At 46.5% G+C, this 21,190-nt stretch overlaps 2 protein-coding genes across 2 annotated transcripts; both read right to left on the reverse strand.

Moving 5' to 3' along the window:
* Nucleotides 1–1,346: 1,346 nt before the first annotated feature.
* On the reverse strand, nt 1,347–6,814 carry LOC114444604 (fish-egg lectin-like). Its single transcript, XM_028419324.1, has 3 exons — nt 6,803–6,814; nt 2,282–2,406; nt 1,347–1,642 (listed from the first exon to the last, which is right to left on the reverse strand). Exons 1-3 carry the CDS (start codon nt 6,812–6,814, stop codon nt 1,501–1,503), a joined length of 279 nt encoding a protein of 92 aa, XP_028275125.1. The 3' UTR covers nt 1,347–1,500.
* Nucleotides 6,815–18,356: 11,542 nt separating this feature from the next.
* On the reverse strand, nt 18,357–20,081 carry LOC114426935 (potassium voltage-gated channel subfamily A member 1). The gene has a single exon (XM_028394607.1). The coding sequence runs from the start codon at nt 20,061–20,063 to the stop codon at nt 18,357–18,359; it is 1,707 nt and encodes a 568-aa protein (XP_028250408.1). The 5' UTR covers nt 20,064–20,081.
* Nucleotides 20,082–21,190: the final 1,109 nt, after the last annotated feature.

A 21,190-nucleotide genomic window follows, 5' to 3' on the forward strand; every position in this document is an offset into this window, starting at 1 on the left:
CCATTCCCAGGAAGTTTGCACATACTCACAGTAAGAAGCAGTTTCATAGTCATTAGCCAGTCGTTAGACACACCTGGCCCAGTCAGCCAGAACATCACAGGTAAGTATGGAAACATTTAGTGCTATTGTTTTCAAGTTTTTTTAAGTTTTACCCAGACCCACCCACACAGGTCTGTAACCACATATAAACCATGTTTCCCCACCAAACAGTTAGAACTGATGAAGCTGCTTGGATGAGCAGCGAAACGTCTTCTAGAAAACTCTACAAGTCCAGACGCCTTGCTTCAATCTTCTCTACGTATGATGACCTGGATGACTGAGAATCTTCATCAACACAGCTGGCAGCGTGACACCACCTCCATGCAGAGTCTGACCTCACATCAGTCCAGCACAGCTGTATGAACACAACTGTATTCATAAATGTACTTGTAACTACAGACATTGTAAAATTTGTAGTGAAGTAGAAAGTACAGATAACAGCTGCAACATGTAATGGAGTAAAAGTATAAAGTATGCACTATTATTTTTTCCCAAGTAAAGTAGAAATTCATAAAAATGTACTTAAGTAAAGTAACGAAGAACAAATACTTAGTTATATTCCACCACTGAATTTTACATAATATATTGGAGCTGTTTCCTTTGGTCACTGCATTAACAGCTACTATATTTATTAGTTCAGCCCACCTGCAGACGAACCACAAAAAAACCCACCCGCAGTGTCCAAGAGATGGCGCCAGTGCACCACAACACGACATGTGGAGACTGTTCTCAGTGACTACTTGCACACAAACACAACACTGACTTTGCAGATTTCCAACTTTGCTCATCTGATTTGTTGACACCTCTGTCTGACTTACACTCAGAATCAATACAAGACCCCTGACACTGCAAAGCTGTTTGTTTTGTTTTGTTTCTCAGCACACAGTCAAGACACAATGTTCTTAAGATACAACATACCTCACTGACTCTTCATAAATGCTCAACAACACAAGACAAGTATGCAGTTATATCTATGTTTAAAATTGTATATCAATCATAATCAAATGTCAGGATCAATTCAGTTGGGTTTTGCCAGTGGAAGCAGCCTCCCTTGTCTGCCTCTGAAGGCGTCGCCTGAGGTTAAGCGGTGGACAGAAATGAAGCTGTGAGAGCGGTCAGCCATGGATGCAATAATCTGATATGCCAGGAAGTAACTATCAGTGTTTGTTTGGCGCGAGATCTGCTAAGGCTGGCTACACACAATGAGAAAAGAGTTTCCATAGTAAAAAAAATAATTACATTCAATTAAGATAGAAGTGTATTTTTTTATTATTTTTTTATACATGCAATATAAAATATTACCCTGGAAAAAGTGAGCAATAGATTTTGTGATCAGTTTTTTGCATCATTCATAAATCATGTCAGACATCAATAACAATAACCTCTAAAATAAATCACATGCTGATTATTTTGGATTGTGTCACAGAATCAACAAAGATCATAGTGAAGTCTGCAAAGAAGTTAGTTAGAGCACTGCATGATGATGCCGCCTTTGGTCACAGGCCACAGTTTGCCCAGGTCATAGCTCACATGCTTGATGGGTAGGCACATTGGGATGTGGACCCAGTCTGTGCCTTGTGGAACACTTGGGGAAATGCCAGTTCTGTAGAGAAGACAGAAGTTACCCTGAGCCATAAGTTGAATTAAGAACATAATCAGTTACAGCATGTTTACTTGTGTGCAACAGAATGCACACACAGAATGTTGGCATTTTTAAAATTTATTTTTGAATGCACGGCTCTTATTTTTACTAAATAATGTAGCTGACAAAGCTGCAAATATTGCTAAAGTACAGTATCATATTTAGTGCATAAAATAAGATGAAAAGGAATCAAGCCTTTACTCATTGAAAGACACAGGAGAGAAACAAGGAGATACTGTATACAGTATAGACTGTTAATGTTTTGTTCAGTTGCACCCACTGCAAAAAAACATAGAATGTTCCCAAACACTTTATTGATAATCACCACTAAATTCTGGCTCTTCTATGTATTTTGAATACATACTCATCCCTGAACATGAAATAGTGACATTTTGAATGTACTGTTCCGTGCACTCTGACAATCTTGCGCTTGTCTGCTAGTGGAAAACAAGAAGAAGTCACATTTGCATCAGGCATTAAGCACTTCCCCGATAATAAAACAATGGTGCCATAAGCTGGACACAAAGTTGAGACTGCTGTATTCTATTGCAGGAAAGAATGTGTCATGTGTCAGAGCTTCAGACTGGATTGAGGTCTTACCTCTGGTAGACTTTGCCATATCGGTTTACAACATAGATGTTTCCGTCGGTTCCGACTTCAGCCATTACTGCAGCTCCTGGGAAGTTTTTCCAGCCACTGATGTTACAGGTATTTGGTGTTACTTTCTGAGATTGGAAGAAAACATGGTGAGATATTAAAATCAATGAAGTCAATAACACAACAAAATGAGAATTAAGACAGATTTTACTGTGAACCAGATCTGTTTAACCGCGTTGACATCCTAATGAACTGCAGCTGAAATACATCAACAGTCCAGGCAGTTCTTTCCAGCGCACAGAGCCCACTTGACTGTAGTTTGAAGCAATGGAACTTTTCAGACAGTAGATGATGGAGGCAATAAGATTAAGATTAAGATTAAGAATACCTTTATTAGTCCCACAATGGGGAAATTGCGTTTTTGCAACAGCAGATACAGACAGCAAAAGATAAGAGAAGCTATATCCACAATAAAATAAACTACCGATGAAAATACACAATAGAATCAAAAAAGAGTTTACATTTTAACAGTTATTGCACAGGTGAGTGGAGGTAGAAGTGGTTTGTAAAAAACTGTACATAGTGCATCAAGGAACCTAAATAAATAGTTTATTGTACACTGCGGTGTGTAAATATTGCACCTATCAAAATTGTTCGATATACAATGCAACAAAATGCATCAAAACACTTTTCTTGTTATTATAATAAAACGAAAGTCATTCTTCACAAAGCTCCTCATTCAACAACCATGGCTCTATGTGCTCTCTGATGTTTTCAGGCTATCCATGCTCTGCACCAGCATGTCAGCGCCTGGTATCACAGGCTCTGGAGTGATCTTTAACACATATTTGTTATATGACCTGTAAAAACACCATCAAAGCATTTTAAACATTTTTTTATGATAAATAAATAAATCTGTGAAATGTTTAAACTGATTTTAAGGACTTTGGTGAAACAAATATAACCAAAACGTCTTTGCACACACATACTGATTTTAAATGGTTTGTAGAAACATAAACAAATAAGCTCAACAACCCTGCTCATGTGGTGAGATATATGAAGGACGACTTTATTGTTGAAAAGCTGAGTCATTTTTAAATGTAAAAGTGCATCAATGGCGCCATCCGGTGTCAGAAGAACAGCCAGCACACACAGTAAAGTTTGTTTCAGTTTATTTCTCTTCTGCATATATATTAACAGTTCAACAAACAGGAAATGCTCTGTTAAAAACACAATAACATGGATGGGTTTAACATGTGAGAGGCCGACACTGAAACCACTGAAACACAGAGAACATCCCGAGATTTTGGCTTCTTCAGACCAGTTTGGCAGCGTTGTTCTGGGGAATGGTGTCAGTGATGGAGGCAGCTTCATGGAAGAGTCACAGCTGACTCCACACAGAAAGGAAACTAATTTCACTACTGTTGGCAGAACACGACATCCCCGGGTGGACATGAATATCAGGCTGTATTCAGAACCATGCAGTAAAAAAACAACAACAAAACACACTTTGCATCTGCGCCGGCTAACAGCCGCTTTTCAACAAGTAGTAAAAACAAAGCTTCAAACTTCACGCCAGTTTGTGCCTGAAAGGGTTCTCCTCCACGTCAGACTGCAGGTACAGAGCTGCCATTGATATAGATCAGTCAGATGTTTTATATGGTGTGTGTTTTTATCTTAAACCAAACAAAGATGGACGCCGGTCTGATTTTACACGGATGATGTGGCAGTATTAAATATGGCAGGATATGGTCAAAGGTCTGCTGACAGACATGAGTATAAGGGGAAGGTGTGAAAGTGAACGACGTCCTGCATCAGAAATCCATCACTTCTTCGTCCAGCTGTGGATCCATGACGTTTGCTTCCTGTAGTTTCACTTAAAGGTAGGGTAGGAGATTAGAATAGCAACCAATTAGTTTGGCAGTTTCGCATTAAAACGAAGAATTTTAATCATAAAATGCTAAAAACATCAGCCAATCCTCTGGGACGACCGTGCGCGGCGTATTGGCTGGTTGTCCTTCCTGCTCTGCGCGCACCACAGAGGTACGTTAATGATGGCCGAAGTCACAGTTCGCAGCTCGTCTTCAGGTAATGTGCGTCCATGTGATTGGGAGGTGTGGCTTCAGGGTGAGCTCTGAGAGAAAGGGGTGTGTGTTTACTTTGAAATCTGGCTGACTCTCACTGAGTTTTCAAAATCTCCTACCCTACCTTTAAAAGTCTTCCACATGTTAGGCCCAACAACGCCCTGTGAGGAAGAGCAGACTGATATCATCTGAAATGATCCTCCAGCTGGGTCAGGTGATCTGAACGGCGTAGCGCTCAGAGTTTAGAACAGACTCGATAACTTTGACCATTTCTTGCTCCACCATTACCACAGTGACCACGTTTGTTTGGTTAAAGGATGAGTGATGCAAACACTGGATAGAATGATAATGTTTCCCTGAAAGGCACAAACTGAATCACATGAACCCCGACACGTTTAGTTCATGATGAAAACCGTGTGTGTGTGCGTGTGTGTGAGGTATATGGAGAGCTAATGAAGGGTGCTTGTAGGGCTTCAGGGGTAAGGCTGGACATCTCCCATCTACATAGTACAGGGATAGCAGCTTTAAGGAAACACGTAACAATTCACGACTGCAGAGAACACATTAAAACAAGAAGACAGGACCCACTGCACATCCTCAAACAGTGACCTCTGACCTGTGCTGCTGCTCTCCAAACAGCATCCTCATTTACTGCCCCCGTTAAGTCAAACGAGGCATTTGGAGCTTTTTTTATTTCCAACATGTCCATATGTCACTGTGTTCTGATCAGTGTTAACACAAACTAACAAGGCACAAATTAAAATGTTAAATATTAAAGGAGCTAATGCTGAGTCTTTGTCGTAAATACAGATGACTTCCAAACATTTAAAGGGTTAAAATAATGTGCTTGATACAAAGTTTGAGCTACTCTGAGAAGTTGTAATTAATAATATATATTATATATAATTCTCATATTGTCACAACTGTGAGTATAAACATCAGAATAACGTCCAGCGACCGGATGCTTCATTTTAACTGTTTGTGTTGTTTTTCTCTGTTTTGTCACTTGTTTGAGGATCGACAGTGTTTTTTTATGTCTCGTCCTGGACACACACTCACCCGTGCTTCTCACGTACACACACACACACGTCATGCCACTTCTATTTGCTTGATTGATATGTAGGAGGAAGTACAAAATAACAGCAAACAGAACAGGCCACACACAGGTAGAGAATACTAAATACTTCGGATTCAAGCCCCTTAACGTACACGGAACATCGCTCCATAAGTCCATGACTCCATGAGCTGAGATGAGCTGAGGAGGAGTCTGCGGCGGCAGCTCCACACTGTGAGACCCTGAATGCATCTTGCTGGGACACTGATGTGTGTTTAAAACGCCCGGTGCTTTAATATCTGAGATAGGCTATGGCTTTGGCCCTGGTCAGAGCAGGAAGGGGTGTGTCTGAGGAAAACTAAACTCCACCAACAAAGCAAACCCCTCCTCTCCATGAGAAAGTCTCAGATGATCTTTTCCGCTCATCTGTCTCAAACTGTTTTAGAAAAATAGAAATCAGGAAAACATCGTTAAAAAAATAAACCAAGAAGTCTGTCCAAAGTCTACGTCCACACGACAACTTCACAGAAATATCCACACATATTGCACAGCGAGGGATTTCTTCTGATACGAAGGAAATCACTGACACGATTTGTAGAAAAACAGAACTCGTTGGGATGTTGAAGGATGAGAAGTTGCATGATGTCCTGCTCGGGTTGGACAGTTTGTCTGCAGAGAGCAGCAGCTCAGTCCCAGGCCCTCCTTCATCAGCTGGCAGATCCTCTGCACCAAGAGGCGCAAAAACTGCAAAAGCATCAGCGGCGAGTTTTAGTCGAAGGCACAGAGTTCCAGAGAGGGGTTGTAGGTGCTGATCTGAGGTGCAGCAGTTTGTGGATTGGTGTGGTTCCTGATTGAGGGGATCCCAGCGGTCGGATCGTCTCTCCTGATGGTAGGAGGGCAGGGCTTCAACTCTGTGGAAGACAAGGACAAAGACATGTTAGAGAAACCATGATGTGAAATCAGACCTCTGAACGTCCCAGACCAGACAGACAGACCCTCTCTGCTCCAAACAAGTTCAACCAGACCTGATTAAAATGGGGGGGGTTGTGGATTCACAGGGACGTTGGCTGGTGATCCACTGAGGGTCTGTATGTGCCGCCCCGCCCCCACCTTACACCATCTTCCTCGAAGTTAATCCTGCCGGCAGTGGCAGATGGTGCTGGGAGCATCCACGGCTGTGCCCTCAACAGCTCCTGTAGTTATGAATGACTGCATGGTCTTAGGCATTAAGTTGGATCAGTGTAATCCAGCGCAGCATATGCAGCCACCAAATCCAGCAGCCAGAACTTTCCTCCTTCACTTTCCCTCCACAAATACTCTCCAAGGAGGCCAACACATCAGGCTCATGGCTGTGATTACAGACGGTTTGACCTAGTACTGGTGTACTAGGTCCCCCATTTCCCTACTGCTGGGACCGATAGTCAGACTGCTTTCAGATCCCATCACAATCATTCACATGATGTTTGCTGCTAACCTGAACCTAAAATCAAACCTTAGCTCTACTGCTAACTGCTAGCATGCATTATCATCAGCTTGCTAGCATAGGCTATCGTACAACAAACACCAGTGTTGTGATGTCAGTCCTGTGTGTCATCAGCTGAGACTGACCACCCCCAGGACTCTGTGAGTGTTTCCTGTCAAAAACCTCTGACTCACCCTGAACACACTCAGGTCTGATGGTCAATACAGACCTGAGATAATCAGCCTGCTAATCTGAGCATAGCATGAACACTCTGTGGGTGGGTGGGTCTGTGGTGTTTTTACCCAGCAGTTTTCACAGTGTGGGCTGAGGTTTAAATGAAAGAGTTTAATCTCAGTCTGCTGGCCTCCTGCTGCACATGACAACATGACTGTTTATTACAGGTGTTCTTAGTGTCTCTGTGCTCAGACACTCTGTCATGCTCGCTGACATCCACTAGGTGGAGCTGCAGGACTTCTCCTGCTGGGGAGGTTTGTGTGTTCGTTGTGTCACAGCAGAAGAGTTGCTCTGCTCTGATGCGCTGTCAGTCAGTTGCATGATTCAGAAACATTCCTTATTTTCCTGGCGGCCTCCTGTTAGCACGCTGCTCTGCGGCTGTTGTGCGTTTCTGTGCACTCACACACACACACACACACACACACACACAGCCTGACCTCTGCACATGCATTTTTACATGAAGATGAAAACGGACGCCGGCTGCAGTCTTTGCTCTCCTCTGGACTATTTAAAGCTGAAACATGTCATGGCGATGTAAAGCAGATTAAAATGTAAAGAGCTCTGCTAGCATGCATGCTGGTGTGTGTGTGTGTGTGTGTGTGGAGGTTCATTCAACATGTGCAGACTCGATGATTCACTGCTGGAGCTGAGAAACATCACACCAACCTGCAGGGCTGCTGGCAGCTCACACAACACACACAAGCCAGTTTGTGTCTCTGATTCCACTGCTAATTTGCAGTTATCCCTGGTTGCCACGGTAACTGATTTTCAGCAGAGTTTGCATGGAGCGACCCTGACCCGACATAAACACTCACATGCAGCAGTTTTTATTTTCTTTTTCTTTTTTTATCTAAAATGTTGTATGTTGTCTTTTTAATTTGCATTTTCATGTTTTTTATGTGGCTCCCAAAATGTAAACGTCCTTCTTCTGAGTTTTAATAATTACTTCAGATATTTATTGTCATTATTATATTAAACATTAACGAGTTTTAACTCATAAAACATCAGTATATTAATTAATAATAACTGTAAAAATTCCACTAAGAACAAAGCAGCATGGTGGTTATGAAAATACTTTGAATACTGAATACACTGTAAAACTTGTAAAGCTGTTAAAAGCAGCTAACATCATGAATGGGTCAGACAATGATGGCTCATGCATTTAGGAATATATCTAATGTATATGAAGCTTCAGAATATCAGTGCTGACTTTTGAAAACACATGTTGCCTCCGTTAGGTCGAGGACGTCGCATCACGTAGCTTGCTCTGCATTATGTACCTAATATCAGGCTGCAAATCCCGGCGCTGCAGGACTTATCCTGAGCCAAAGTGCCCCCCTCACCCCCCCCACAGTTCTAAAAGGATCTGACCTCAGCACAGAGAACATAACACACAGAAATTGACTGTATCCAAATCTGTTTTCACACCAAACCACATAATCCACAGTCTGTCTGTTTTCTGCATGCAAGGAATGATGGGATTCGAAGCTCCTGCTGCAACATGTGGACTGGACAGCCGCCATCGGGTCGTGTAGACCACACGGATCTGTATCAACATGTGTTTCATGCCTGCGGCTCCAGAGTCCAGTTAAAGGTGTCATTCTGGATTTCAGTCCTCAGACCGCAGCGGAATGACGGTAATCCCATTTGAATGGGGCTGTAGACATGTTGTTACTGCAGCGTCATCACTGAACAAAAATGAGGGTAAACTCTAAATCCCATCTTCTTAATATCTCCTGTGGATTTATGTCATGAGGGTTTGTTTTGGGTCATGAACCCTCCTGTAAATAACAAAGGAGGGAGGACCCCAAAGTCTACAGACTGCGCACACTGATGCTAAGCTAGTGTCTTCTGATTAAACCCTTCTGATTCAGGCTGCAGGGCCACTTACAGCATCAGAACAGGCAGGTCTGCTAATGCTAGCATGCTAATATGGTACCGATGATAGTGTGATGAAAGGACATGTTCATCTAATGTTGGAACAAAACAACAATCACACTCAGGATAACATCAAGGGTTTGCAGGTTTCTGTTTGTGTGTGTGTGTCACATGTGACATGTACAGTCACAGGTGAGCATCAGGCCCCGCTCGCTGTGGAAAACCTTCCTGTTCAGTGAGCAGACATGTTTTCTGCTCCAGTTCATCCGCTGCCATGAATGAAGGAACATTCTGCATCGACACAGCCCACGACTTCACACCCTCGGCCTCTGCGAGATGGAAGTGTGATGGAGACGGTCTGCTGCTGCAGACACGCTCAGCACAGTCACTGACCGATTCCATCCACCGAACACGCCGCTCGCAGAGTGACCACATTACAGCCACGCCTGCTGGACTTCCTCCGACATGTCTGAAGACGTCTCTGAATGAAGAGTCCGTTAACCCCTCGCCCCTTTTAAAAAACACATCACAAGGTCTATGTAACCAACCAATCAAAGGAGGCCAAACAGTGAGCACAGAGAGAACACACTACAGGACCTTCAATGTTTGAAGCTTGTTGTGACGTCACTCCGCCCTCTAGTGGCCATAAAATCACTATGTTATTTTAATAAACACGGTGTCTCTTTTCAATTGAGCGCAGCATCACACGGCCCAACTAACTAACTATATGCTAATGCTATAAACCAACTACATCATGCCACTGTGGCTATCTGTACAGAGAGAGTAATGTTAGCGACGTATTCTAAACAAACATCCCAATGCTCAGTCTCCATGGTAACCCTGACAGGAAACAGGAGCATCAACGACCAACCGCTAACCGCTACATAAAAATTAGGCTGAAACCGTCACTAACATGTTTTTTGTGAGTGTAAACAAACGTCAGGTGACTGAAGCGACATGTGTGTCCACACACTGAACCTAAATGAGCTGCTGGTCACACAGACGACACGTTTGGATCCTCAGCGCCCTTAAACTGGTGTCCTGCCTCCATCAGCGCCGACATACATCAGCGAACAGCATCCACAGCAGCTTGCCATGGGTTCTAAAGGAAGCCGCATCGATAACGGTGACTGGCCTCAATCGTGTGAGGTCTGCTGGGATTGGCTGCTGGAATCATGTGACCCCCGCCTCCTGCCCCTGATGATGGTGTAGTGCGACACCAACAGCAGCAGCTCCCCTCTGATTACTACAAACACACACACAGTCTATTTATATCTGGGGTTAGACATGGTGAATATTATTACTGAGTAATTAAATCTGTGTGTTCATGCATGACTGATGCTGCACATGGAGGCGAACGTGCTGCTGTCAACTAAAAAGAAACAAAAATAAAAAGAGACGTTATGTGACGCAGTTGTGTCACTTGGTCTGTGGATAATGAAACAGGATTTTCCCTCTTTAAGCGCCTAAAAATAGCTGCCAAATTCAGGAGGGGGTCCATTACTGTGCATGACTGAGAGCGACTGAAGCAGGTCTGTAGCGTGTTATCACAGAACATCATGTGATGCTAACAGCATCTTCACCCATGTTACCGTCGGTGTTCCAAACACACAGAAACACCAACGAAAAGGGGCAAAAACACAGAAAGCAGGATGAAAGACCGGAAATGTTTTCACTCTAATGAAACGTGTTCATACTTTTGTGATTTTTGTCATCTATATTAAAATGTGACATGAGCAGGAGCTCCACAGTGACATGAAACTGTGAATAAAGGATAAACAAAGCTGCACTCAGAGACATCAGAAGGCTTCATCTTCAGGCCCTCTGAGCTACAAACAGTGAGGTCTAATCAGAGTACAGTAGCAGGAAACACTCTGACAGTGTGTGAAATAAGGTCTGTGGTTAACAGGAGTTTAGCAGGTTTTTATTCTACCATACACACACAGTAAATCCCACTGATGATTGTTTACTGTCTGAACAAAGGCTACATGCTAACAAGTGGCTAAATGGGACTACAGACGATGTCATTAAAGGTCATCAAGGTGTACTGTAGAAAAGGTCAGAGCGGTGAACCTGGTGGTGCTGATGGTGTAGTATGTGACCGTGCTGTAGCTGCTTTATAGCTTAGCATTAGCTTTTAGCTTCTGGTGATCATATTTAGGCTTCAAATCATTAGTGAAGATGATCCTGCTGAACTACACCTGTGAGGATCAATAACTGATTTACTGCTATAATCCAAAAGGCAGTGGAGGACTCTGACTCTGACTCTGACTCTCTGACTCTCTGACTCTACTGTTTGTAGAGATGCTAACTTCCTGCCTACAGAAACACATCATCAGTTCTAACCCTAACTCTTCCTTGTGCACACAGTGTTAGAGTAACTCTGAGCAGGCTGCAGGGCGCTGCATCCGTATGTTCATGAAGAAAACAACGTGGGCGCTTCTCTGCCTACAAAACATATTAGCGAATAAAAGCAGCTGCATGATGACATATTTCCGAGGTGTTTTTAACCTTCTTCTTTATTTAAACTGAACAGTGTAAAGTCGGGGTTTCAGGTCAGACAGGAAGTAACTGTGTATCACCTGCAACTGCTGCCAAAATACAACTCCACACAAACGCGCAGGGCGTCTGCCAGAATACAGAAGAAACAACAAACTGAACACACGTCTGCAGCGTGAGGAAGAGGGAAAGGAGCGTGAACGAGGGCGCTGAAGCAACAAGCTGAATATGAGCCAGTCAGTAACTGTGCAGTAATACATATGATCAGTCAATCAATCGTTTCAATAAATGAATTGACTACTACTGCTGCTGCTCAGTGTGGACACACCCACACTCCAAGGATGTGCTCAGAACAAGCTGCACAAAGATGAAGTGCAGTTCCTCCAGTGTCCACTAGAGGCTTTCTCCAGCAGTGAGTCAGTCCCTGCTGACTTCACGCTAACAATACAGATCAATAAAGAGTCTGTGTGACGGTTGCTGAATCTTATGTAACGTCTGCCTCCGCACACACACACACACACACAGCAGGGTGTTTTCATGATGCAGGACATCTGATTGGCTGTTAGCACCATCATCATCCTCATTTTCAGCCGCGGCGGTGGAGGTGCCGTGGTGCCCTACAGCCGACAAATACGGTGCTGCTCTCACAGCAGACGATGCAGAAGTGATGGCAGCAGCCGCTCATGTGGAAACAGTCAGTCAGTCAGAAAACTGGAGGACTGTTTGTCTTCATCTGCTGCTGACGGGACGCTCACTTTAAAACTGGAGAACCATTCTGAAGACATGTTTTTATCAAAGATATTTTCATAAACGCTGGTAGACGTTAAAAAAGACGGCGGCTCCTTAAAGATGATGTCACATGGAGGCACGTGCGCTTTCATCATGGTCACTGTGCATTCAGTCACATCATAAAGCTGATTATGAGTGAAGACATATTCAGGAGTGTGACTGAGTGGTGGCAGATCAACAGCTTCACCCGCCTGTGCCTTCATGTATTTACACTAAATGCAGATGTGTGTGCCACCTAGTGTCTGTCTCTGCCCTGTAAGCTCCAGACCAGCTCTGCACATGTCGCTAAATTAATGTAAACAATCCGAAAAATCTAAATGATGCTCCTCTGCTGTAAACGATGTGGGATCATAAATGTCAGCATTTCATTAATGGCGGAGACGTTTGTCGGGACGACTTATGGCAGTCTGATGATGTCACAGTGATAAGTGGACCCTCTGCTGTTCGCAGCAGGCGGAGGAGATTCATTAGCATGCTGACTTCACGTGTATGTGATGAATTCAGAGCCTCGTGCTTCCTGTTTTAAAGTCAACTGCTCTTCTCTGCGGCTAAACAATTAGCTTACGTAAGCTCATCTGAGTCTTCTGTTTCCATGTCACAGACCTCGAGCCAGCTGAGCAGCTCGGCTGAAAGCTCTTAATTATCACACGCCGATGAGACGGAGCTTTCCTCTGTTCTCGTGTTCCTCTGCTCTGTGCTCAGGGCTCCGGGTAATGACCTGCAGCCCAGGTCTAAAATAAACTGCAGTGAACTGCACTGATCATCATCTGCTTCAGCTGAGTGAGACTGAAACATCAGTTGTAATACTCCTTTTTGACCTGCAGGAGGTTCATCCATCAATGAGTCTCCTTCCAGCAGCTAGAGTCTGCACACTTCAGCTGCTTTCAGCACTTCTACTTCTAACCACCAGCTGAGAGCTTCAACCGTCCTCTCTGTTAAACACTTCCACTGCTCTCAGACCCACTGACTGAGACATCACGCCATGATCCATGGACTCGCTAAGTCGTACTGTGTCGTCCCTGTCCTGTCACCCTGACGTCCTCTGTCCTTTCACTGCATCATTAACACTTCCGTTCCAGCTGACTCTTCGACCCCCTTTAACTAAACTGTTCTATCTTCAGACATCACAACAACAACAAAAACAACACGTGTCGTTCATGTTCCACGCCATCTTGCCACGCCCACACACACTTCAGCTCCTTTCACATTGGTACCAGTGCATCGTCTCCGCGCTCCGACCTGACTGTAACGTTTACGTAATCTTCGTCAGCCTGACTCATACGTTCAGCTGCAGGTGGATTCTGCTCCACTGCCTACGACTGCTCCTCCACACGGGAGATTGGTTCTTATGCAACGGAGGCTTAAACCCTGCACAGCAGCAGCAGAGATTACTGAGAGCAAAGTGAGCCGAGGCCTGACGGACAAAAAGCCAAAGTCTGAGGAGGATCTAGGTTTCTGAAGGTCTGAGCGTGAGTGGCGTGCAGCAGGATCTCTGTGCTGAGAGGGGATGTTACTATAAACATGGAGCTCTGTGCACTGACTCACTTTGAGCTCCAGCCTCTGGTGGACAGTGCTGGAACTGCAGGTTCTGGTACTGTGTTGTATATTGACATGTCAGCCGTGGACAAAGACAACATCACTGAATGCTCCAGCTTCCTCTGGAGCCGCTCAGGCCGTCCACCATGGCGGCTCAGCCCCATCTTTGTTCCCTGGCTGCTTCCTGCTTTTTCTGAGCAGCCATGGAGGCTGCAGCTGAGGACTGCCGCTGTGTGTGTGTTTATACATGACTGTGTATGTGTTATATAACTTCCTTGTTACTTTATCTCTCCTGCTCCCAGCACTTTGGCGGCCTGTGCCGAGCGGAGCAGGCTGATGGGAGTCAGGAGCTCACGCTAATCACCTCACCCTCAGAGCACCGGGCGCCGCAGCCTCCACCACTGCTGCCAGTACAAACGCCAACAGCCTCCATCATCCATCTCTAGCTGAGCCTCAACATATTCACTTCTGACTGTCATGTAGTAATGGTGCTAATCGGATGGTGTGTGTGTGTGAGTGTGTGTGTGTGTGTGTGTGTGTGTGTGTAATTAGTGCTGCAGCAGTTCCTCAGTGATGCTTCTTGTGTTGCTCTTCTATCACGCGAAGCTTTGGACGCCCACGGATTAAATGCATCTATGAGTAAAAATAGATGATAATGCTCCTGTGGACGCGCTGCACATCTAATGTCTGTTATTTATATGAAGTGTGGGGGCCGTGGCTGGGGGATTAGTCATGGATACGTTTTGAACCATCTCTTAGCTCACAGTGAAATGAGATGTCCATCAAGCTGACAGCTGTGACGGCCTTTTCTATCAGCGAGTTTCTGAAAAGTTTTTGAGGTCACGGCTTAAAGTTCAGCCTCAAATCCGCCCGACGGAAGCGAAGGACTCGAGGTCGCGACAAACATCTCAGAGAAGACAAAAACCAGAGAAAGAACCCGACCGAACCGATCTGACAGATGGCTGAGTGCGGCCAGGAGACACTTAGAGGACACAGAGGACCACACCATCAAGGACGAGGATGTCCACACCTCTGACATATCAAACAGCAGCCTGTCTGAATGTGTATTAATGCTCCAAATATGAATCATACCTTACTTCCTGTCAATATCTCCACTGCAGCTGACGCTTCACCTTCTTTGTGCTTTAGCATTAACTTGTAAATAAAATGACACCACCTACCACCTACCGACACTTCAGCTGCTTTCACTGATTTAACCAGCATCAATATAGTCTCTGATTCTGAGCGCAGTCAGTCTATACTAAGCTGCAGCGTCCTTCTTCTTATTGGCCGGTGTTTGCCTTTGACCTCACAGTGCAGGGTGGGTGCGGGGCTCCATGTCTGAACACCAAACGTTTGTTTGAATAAACCTCCATCTCTGACCTGCTGCTCTCTGTCAGAGTCCGGGCAGCTGCCAGCAGCAGACGGCTTCTCCTAATTGGGATGTGAGGGATCGGTTCACCAGATTACACGACAGCCGCCGCTCTGCCAGAATCCATGCCGGTTGGACGGCGTCCCGGTGGATAGTCCTGATATATCTGGCTAATTGATTCGTCCAGCAGATAAGAGGAGCTGTTCAGCCTGAGAGCAGTGAACAGCAGAGGGGAAAACACCTCCAAAAGTATGTGGACACCTCAGAAAGCATGGCTGACATTACAATGCTCTGAGGAGACATGTCACAGCATTTGATCACCACTTATCTTTGTTTGGTTCCTAAAGCATGAGGTGAATATGTAAATTAACCCTTTCAGAATATGAATATAAAATTTAAAAAATGATGCTGAGAGGTTGGATGCCTTCACGGTACAGGCTTCTCTCCCTTCACGTCATGTTTGTGAACATTTGTCTCTGCTGGCGCTCGGTTGGCCTTCAGCCACCATTAACATTCATAATGTGCCAGATCTGCCTCTGTGTTCTCACTCTTATTTAACACACAGCCGTGTTTGAGGTGGAGGCTGTGATGGAGGCTGTAATTATGCAGTGAAATCACATGAAACTAATAAAAGATGCAGGCTAACGTGTGCATCGGCTTCTGGTCGGATGCATCCAGATGCTGCACTGCTGGCAGTTTGTCAGCGTAGGTGAGGCCACACAGATCCATCCTGCAGCGCTCTGCTCACTGACACACGCTTGGCTCACAGAGTTGAAGCTAAAGGTCCACGAAGAGCATGAATAAACAAAAAAAGTTATGTAATCTAACTGGATTCAGGCAGCAGGGGGACCTGGATCACTGACAGCCACGAGCAGAAGACGGCCAGTTTTTCATCTATGGAGGAAGATCGGCTTCTTAAGCCACACAGATCAAACTACACACTGTGGTTATGCCTGAACATGACCCTGCTGCTGCTGCGAAGATGTCATCGACAGCGACAGCCCACAGAGCAGATATCAGGTCTGAACTCGCTGCTACAGGAGCAGAAAAAACAGAGAAACAGGGCTGCAGGGCTGCAGACCCCAACTCCCAGAATGCACCGGGCTGGTAGCTGCTCCAAACAGTATTAGCTTAACTGTTCAGAGTGACTGTTGACTGACAAAATACTCCAGCTGTGCACAAAGCAGACAGCAGGTAAGAACACATGTTCACGTGACGCATCAGCTCCACAGATACAAGTGCTAAAGACCGATTCCACCGAAAACCACCAAGCAACAAAACATGCTAAGAAATAAACATGCTAACAACCAAACATGCTAACCGTGCATGCTACACTGAACTGTATTAATGATCATGTGAAAACAAACGAGACAGAGCTCCTCATGAGGTTTGTGGCCACGTGTGAAGACTGCTCGCTGCAGACAGCGACTCCACCTGCTGTCCCTGCCCAGTACCAGCTGTGTCACCTCCTCCTGCTGATGCCTGACTCCTCTCACCTGTCTGCTGCTCCTATAAGAAGCCCTGAACACCCGGCATAAAGCTGTGAAGAGTTCTTTGGTCTTCAGATATGTTAAAACTTTAGATCTGCTGGCGGCTCACTAACTAACCCACATTTACCCTGATGCAGTGATGACCACCCATCCTGCGGTCCATCAGTCCGTATGATCACCCTCTAATAATATGGCAGCACTGGCTGCAGACTGACTCACAGCCTGCTGCTAATACAGAGATGATGTCCATGTTACAACCAGCAGGTGGCATATATTCAAGCTAGCATGCTAACCTGTTAGCCATGGTGTAATACCACAGTCCAAAGTGACTAGCTAGTGACCACCATTCCTAACCTAGCTGCTAGCATCTCTACACAAGCAAAAGTGTTTCTGTGATAGCAACAAGCAGTTAGTGAAGCTAGTGACTACCATTCCTATGCTAGTTGCTCACATCTACAGACAAACAACAAGCAGTTCTAAAAGAGCACCCAGCTTAACCAGGCTAAAAACAAGCATTTCAAAGCTGTGATAAGCTACCTGCTAGCAGGGCAGAAACCAAGCGTTGGTCCTAAAGTATCACTACGGGTCAGCTGACAGAAAATGACCACGTTCTGCAGCCGACAGTAAATCTCTCTAATCCAAATATTCCAACTTGTCATCCAGCCAGTGGGTCAAACTTGGCCTGTGTTTGAGCAGTTTGAGGAACACTTAGTGAAACCTGTCAAAGGTCATGTGACATGCGGTCTGTGCCGCAGCACCCAGCAAGAGCGCCATGTGGAGGACTTTACTTTAATGCCTTTAATGCATATTTACAATCCAACGGGCCACCTGCAGGACGCTTGCCTGCGTGGACACAATGACAGCAGCAGGTCCATCACATGACTAACATCCTCAGACCATCTGTAAGGGTTCTGATGGTCCACAGCATGCCATCAGATCCATCAGATCAGCGACTGCTGCTGCCACTGAATGTGATTAATATTCAGTTTTCTTCCTGTTTAGATTTCAAAATGGCTGCCTTTGATTGACACATGGTTTGACCAATAAGCTTCACTGAGCATTTAGATTTGAGAACAAACTAAAGACTTCAGATTATCAGATTATTTTACACCAAAGTTCACCCAAACCACGGTGACCTTAACATTAAACTGAATAAAGAGCGAAGGTTGGAGTTTTGGCAGCAGTGTTGTTCCGTACATGAGGACCCTCTGACACTGACCTGGTGTTGGTGTGACTTTGTCTGTCCAGATGTCCTCTGCTGTCTCGCTTCCACTTTGTGTCCTTTTTAAAAATATAAAAGTTTAGGTCCTGTGGGGGTGGGAGACCTGAGCCCCTGCTCCGTAAACATCCTGACATGGAGGGAAAGAACGTTTGGCTTCTTCTTCCTGTGCTGGTCTACAGAGAGCTTCCTGCAGTATGTACAGAGTCTGATGGTCCCGGTAATCCTCAGGTTATTATTCCAAGTCCTGGTTATCTGCAGCGTGTCCCACTTCCACGCGTGTGTGTGTATGTGTGTGTGTGTGTGTGTCCTGTAGGTGTCCGCGCGCTGCCTGCTGCAGTTTTTAGCGGATTAAATGTGCTTTATATAAACCAACTCCGCTCTTAAAACTTTTCAGGATGAAAGTGTTGATCCTCCAGCCGCTCATAGACCGGGGGGTGGGGGGGTCACACTGTGGACAGCTACAGGTCCGTCTCCCGCGTGTCCAGGCAGAACGCGTACAGGGATCGCTTGAAGTCCATGCTGCTGTTCGCTTTGATGTTCGCCTTCTCCACCGCGGCTCCGCCCGCGTCGTTGTTCTCCGCGTCCTGCGACTTCGTGGACGATTTGCTGCCTTTGCGTTTGAGCTCGGGGCTGTCGCGGCCGCCGTTGGGCTCGTCCTTCAGGGAGGACTGGTCCTGGTCCGTCTCCCGGTGGTAGAAGTAGTTGAAGTTGGACACGATGACCGGCACCGGGAGCGCGATGGTCAGCACGCCGGCGATGGCGCACAGGGAGCCCACGATCTTCCCCCCCACAGTCACCGGCCGCATGTCCCCGTACCCCACGGTTGTCATGGTGACCACGGCCCACCAGAAGGCGTCGGGGATGCTGGAGAAGTGAGACTCCGGCTCGTCCGCCTCTGCGAAGTACACGGCGCTGGAGAAGAGGATGACTCCGATGAAGAGGAAGAAGATGAGGAGGCCGAGCTCGCGCATGCTAGCCTTCAAGGTCTGGCCCAGGATCTGCAGCCCCTTGGAGTGCCGGGACAGCTTGAAGATCCTAAAGACGCGCACCAGGCGGATGACCCGCAGGATGGCCAGAGACATGGCCTGCTGCCCGTTCTGGTGCTCCTGGCCCTGCTGCTCCGCCAGCTCCGTGCCCACGGTGATGAAGTAAGGCATGATGGACATGATGTCAATTATGTTCATGATGGTCTTGGAGAACTCGGACTTGCTGGGGCACGCGAAGAAGCGCACGAACAGCTCGAAGGTGAACCAGATGACGCACGTGGTCTCGATGATGAAGAAGGGGTCCGTGAAGGTGAGGGACGGCCGTGGCGCCGTGCTGTTGTCCAGCCGGCTGGTGACCGGCAGCTCGCGCTCGTCCCTGAACTCCGGCAGCGTCTCGAGGCAGAAGGTGATGATGGAGATGGTGATGACGATCACGGACACGATGGCGATGCCTCGCGCGGGGCTCGAGCTCTCCGGGTACTCAAATATGAGCCAGACCTGCTTCTGGAACTCGTTCTGCGGCAGCGGCTTTTCCTCCTCCTTGATGAAGCCCTCGTCCTCGCGGAACCGCTCCATGGCCTCCTCGCCCAGCTGATAGAACCTGATCTCATCCGCGAACACGTCGATGGACACGTTGACGGGTCTGCGGATCTTCCCTCCGGACTGGTAAAAGTACAGAATCCCGTCGAAACTCGGCCTGTTGCGGTCGAAGAAGTACTCGTTCCGGAGCGGGTCGAAGTATTTGATCCTCTTGGCGGGGTCTCCCAGTAAAGTGTCCGGAAACTGGTTCAGGGTGCCCAGCTGGGTCTCGTACCTCAGCCCGGCTATGTTGATGAGCACCCTCTCGTTGCTCTCCGTGTCCATGTCCATGTCCAGCAGGTCCTCGTCGAACAGATGGGGACTGTGGTCCGCGCGTAAAAGCGCATCCATGGCGTTCTCGCTGCAGCTGAAGGTGTTGTTCATGTCGTTGATTTTCCAGGCGCCGTGCTGCTGGGGGCTCCCCCGGGTGTTCAGCTCTTTGCTGTAGTCCTCTCCGCGTCCACTCTGAACGAAGCCCGACTGAGAGACATCCAGCGCGTTCCGGCAGCTCTCCTCGGCATTGTTGCCTCCACCTCCTCCTCCTCCACCACCGCTCCCTTTCGCGCCGCCGTTCTCAAAGCTCACCAAGGCTATCTCCATAACGCAGCCATCCACGGTCACTGCGCGAGGAAGGACGGGGACTTGTTGAGCCGCGGCGCGAACATCCTGCCGATGCGTTCAGGAACGGAGAGAAGCGGCGCGCAGCAGACGAAGCTGGAAATCACACACCCACCCGCGGCTGCTCCCTGCGTGGATTCATGGGTTTTTTGCGGGTCTGGATCAAGTCGATAATAAAACCACAAGAGGAGAAGAAGGAGACCCGGATGGAGAGCAGTGATGCTCCTGCCGTCAAAAGTGCTGCTGAACCGTTTAGCTGCCTCTGAAATGTGGCTGCGAGACAAGGTGTCACCCTCCTCCCCCTCCCTCTCTCTCTCTCTCTCTCTCTTTCTCTCCCTCTCTCTGCGCGGTGACGCGCTCCGTTTGTGGCACAATAGTGCGCGCACTGGGGATTTAAGTTGAGTTTTTCAGCTTCATGTCTGTTTAGGTTTGGACAATAATGGACAGGCGGACACTGAAGGCATCACTGCTGAAGTTAAACTGATCAAACACGTCAATGAGGAAAACTGCACCTGCCTGACTTCCCCTGAGATTAAATAATGAGTTTAAGATTAGGAAAAAAATGATTTGTCCCACGATGGGTAAACAGCGTGTTGCAGCAGCACAGACACAGTAGATGAGAATAAAGTACAGAGAAAAGTGAACAAACACATTTCTGCACTGATGAGCCCATCACATCTCACAGGCTGTAGCTTGACCACACTGTGCACAGAGCAGCAGCTTCTGTGAGCTGAGCTAACTGACTTTAGCTTTTCTGGATCAGTGTACTGGCTAACAGAGCTTTATCCACAACTAACATTCTTTTATTGACTCATTAAACCCAGGGCGTAGTTTTATAATGGACGGAGAGGACGTGTCCCCACCAATAATTTGAAAATAACATCCTCATTGGGTGCAGGAAGGGTTCAATTCCGTTGGAATCTAAGACCCCCACCAATGTCAAAAGCAAATCTACATCCTTGCATTAAACTAGTATTAGGAAGGAGCTCTGCTAGCTGACCAACAGGCTAATGTTAGCTTCAGGGTTTTTAGTTAGCATTAGCTAGCCAGCGCCTGACAGTGCCCTGTTAAAGTTCTGGTTTGTGCTGTGGTGATTAGCATCAAGCTGT

The sequence above is a fragment of the Parambassis ranga genome, chromosome 2, assembly GCF_900634625.1.
Source record: "Parambassis ranga chromosome 2, fParRan2.1, whole genome shotgun sequence".
NCBI lineage: Eukaryota > Metazoa > Chordata > Actinopteri > Ambassidae > Parambassis > Parambassis ranga.

What these genes read in the sequence shown, in the direction of transcription:
- LOC114444604 (XM_028419324.1), bottom strand. An exon ending in TATGGCAAAGTCTACCAGAG is followed by an intron (nt 1,643 to 2,281) that starts GTAAGACCTCAA and finishes TCTTCTCTACAG; the next exon opens with AACTGGCATTTCCCCAAGTG.
- LOC114426935 (XM_028394607.1), bottom strand. Translation starts at nt 20,063, where the DNA reads ATGGAGATAGCCTTGGTGAGCTTTGAGAACGGCGGCGCGAAAGGGAGC.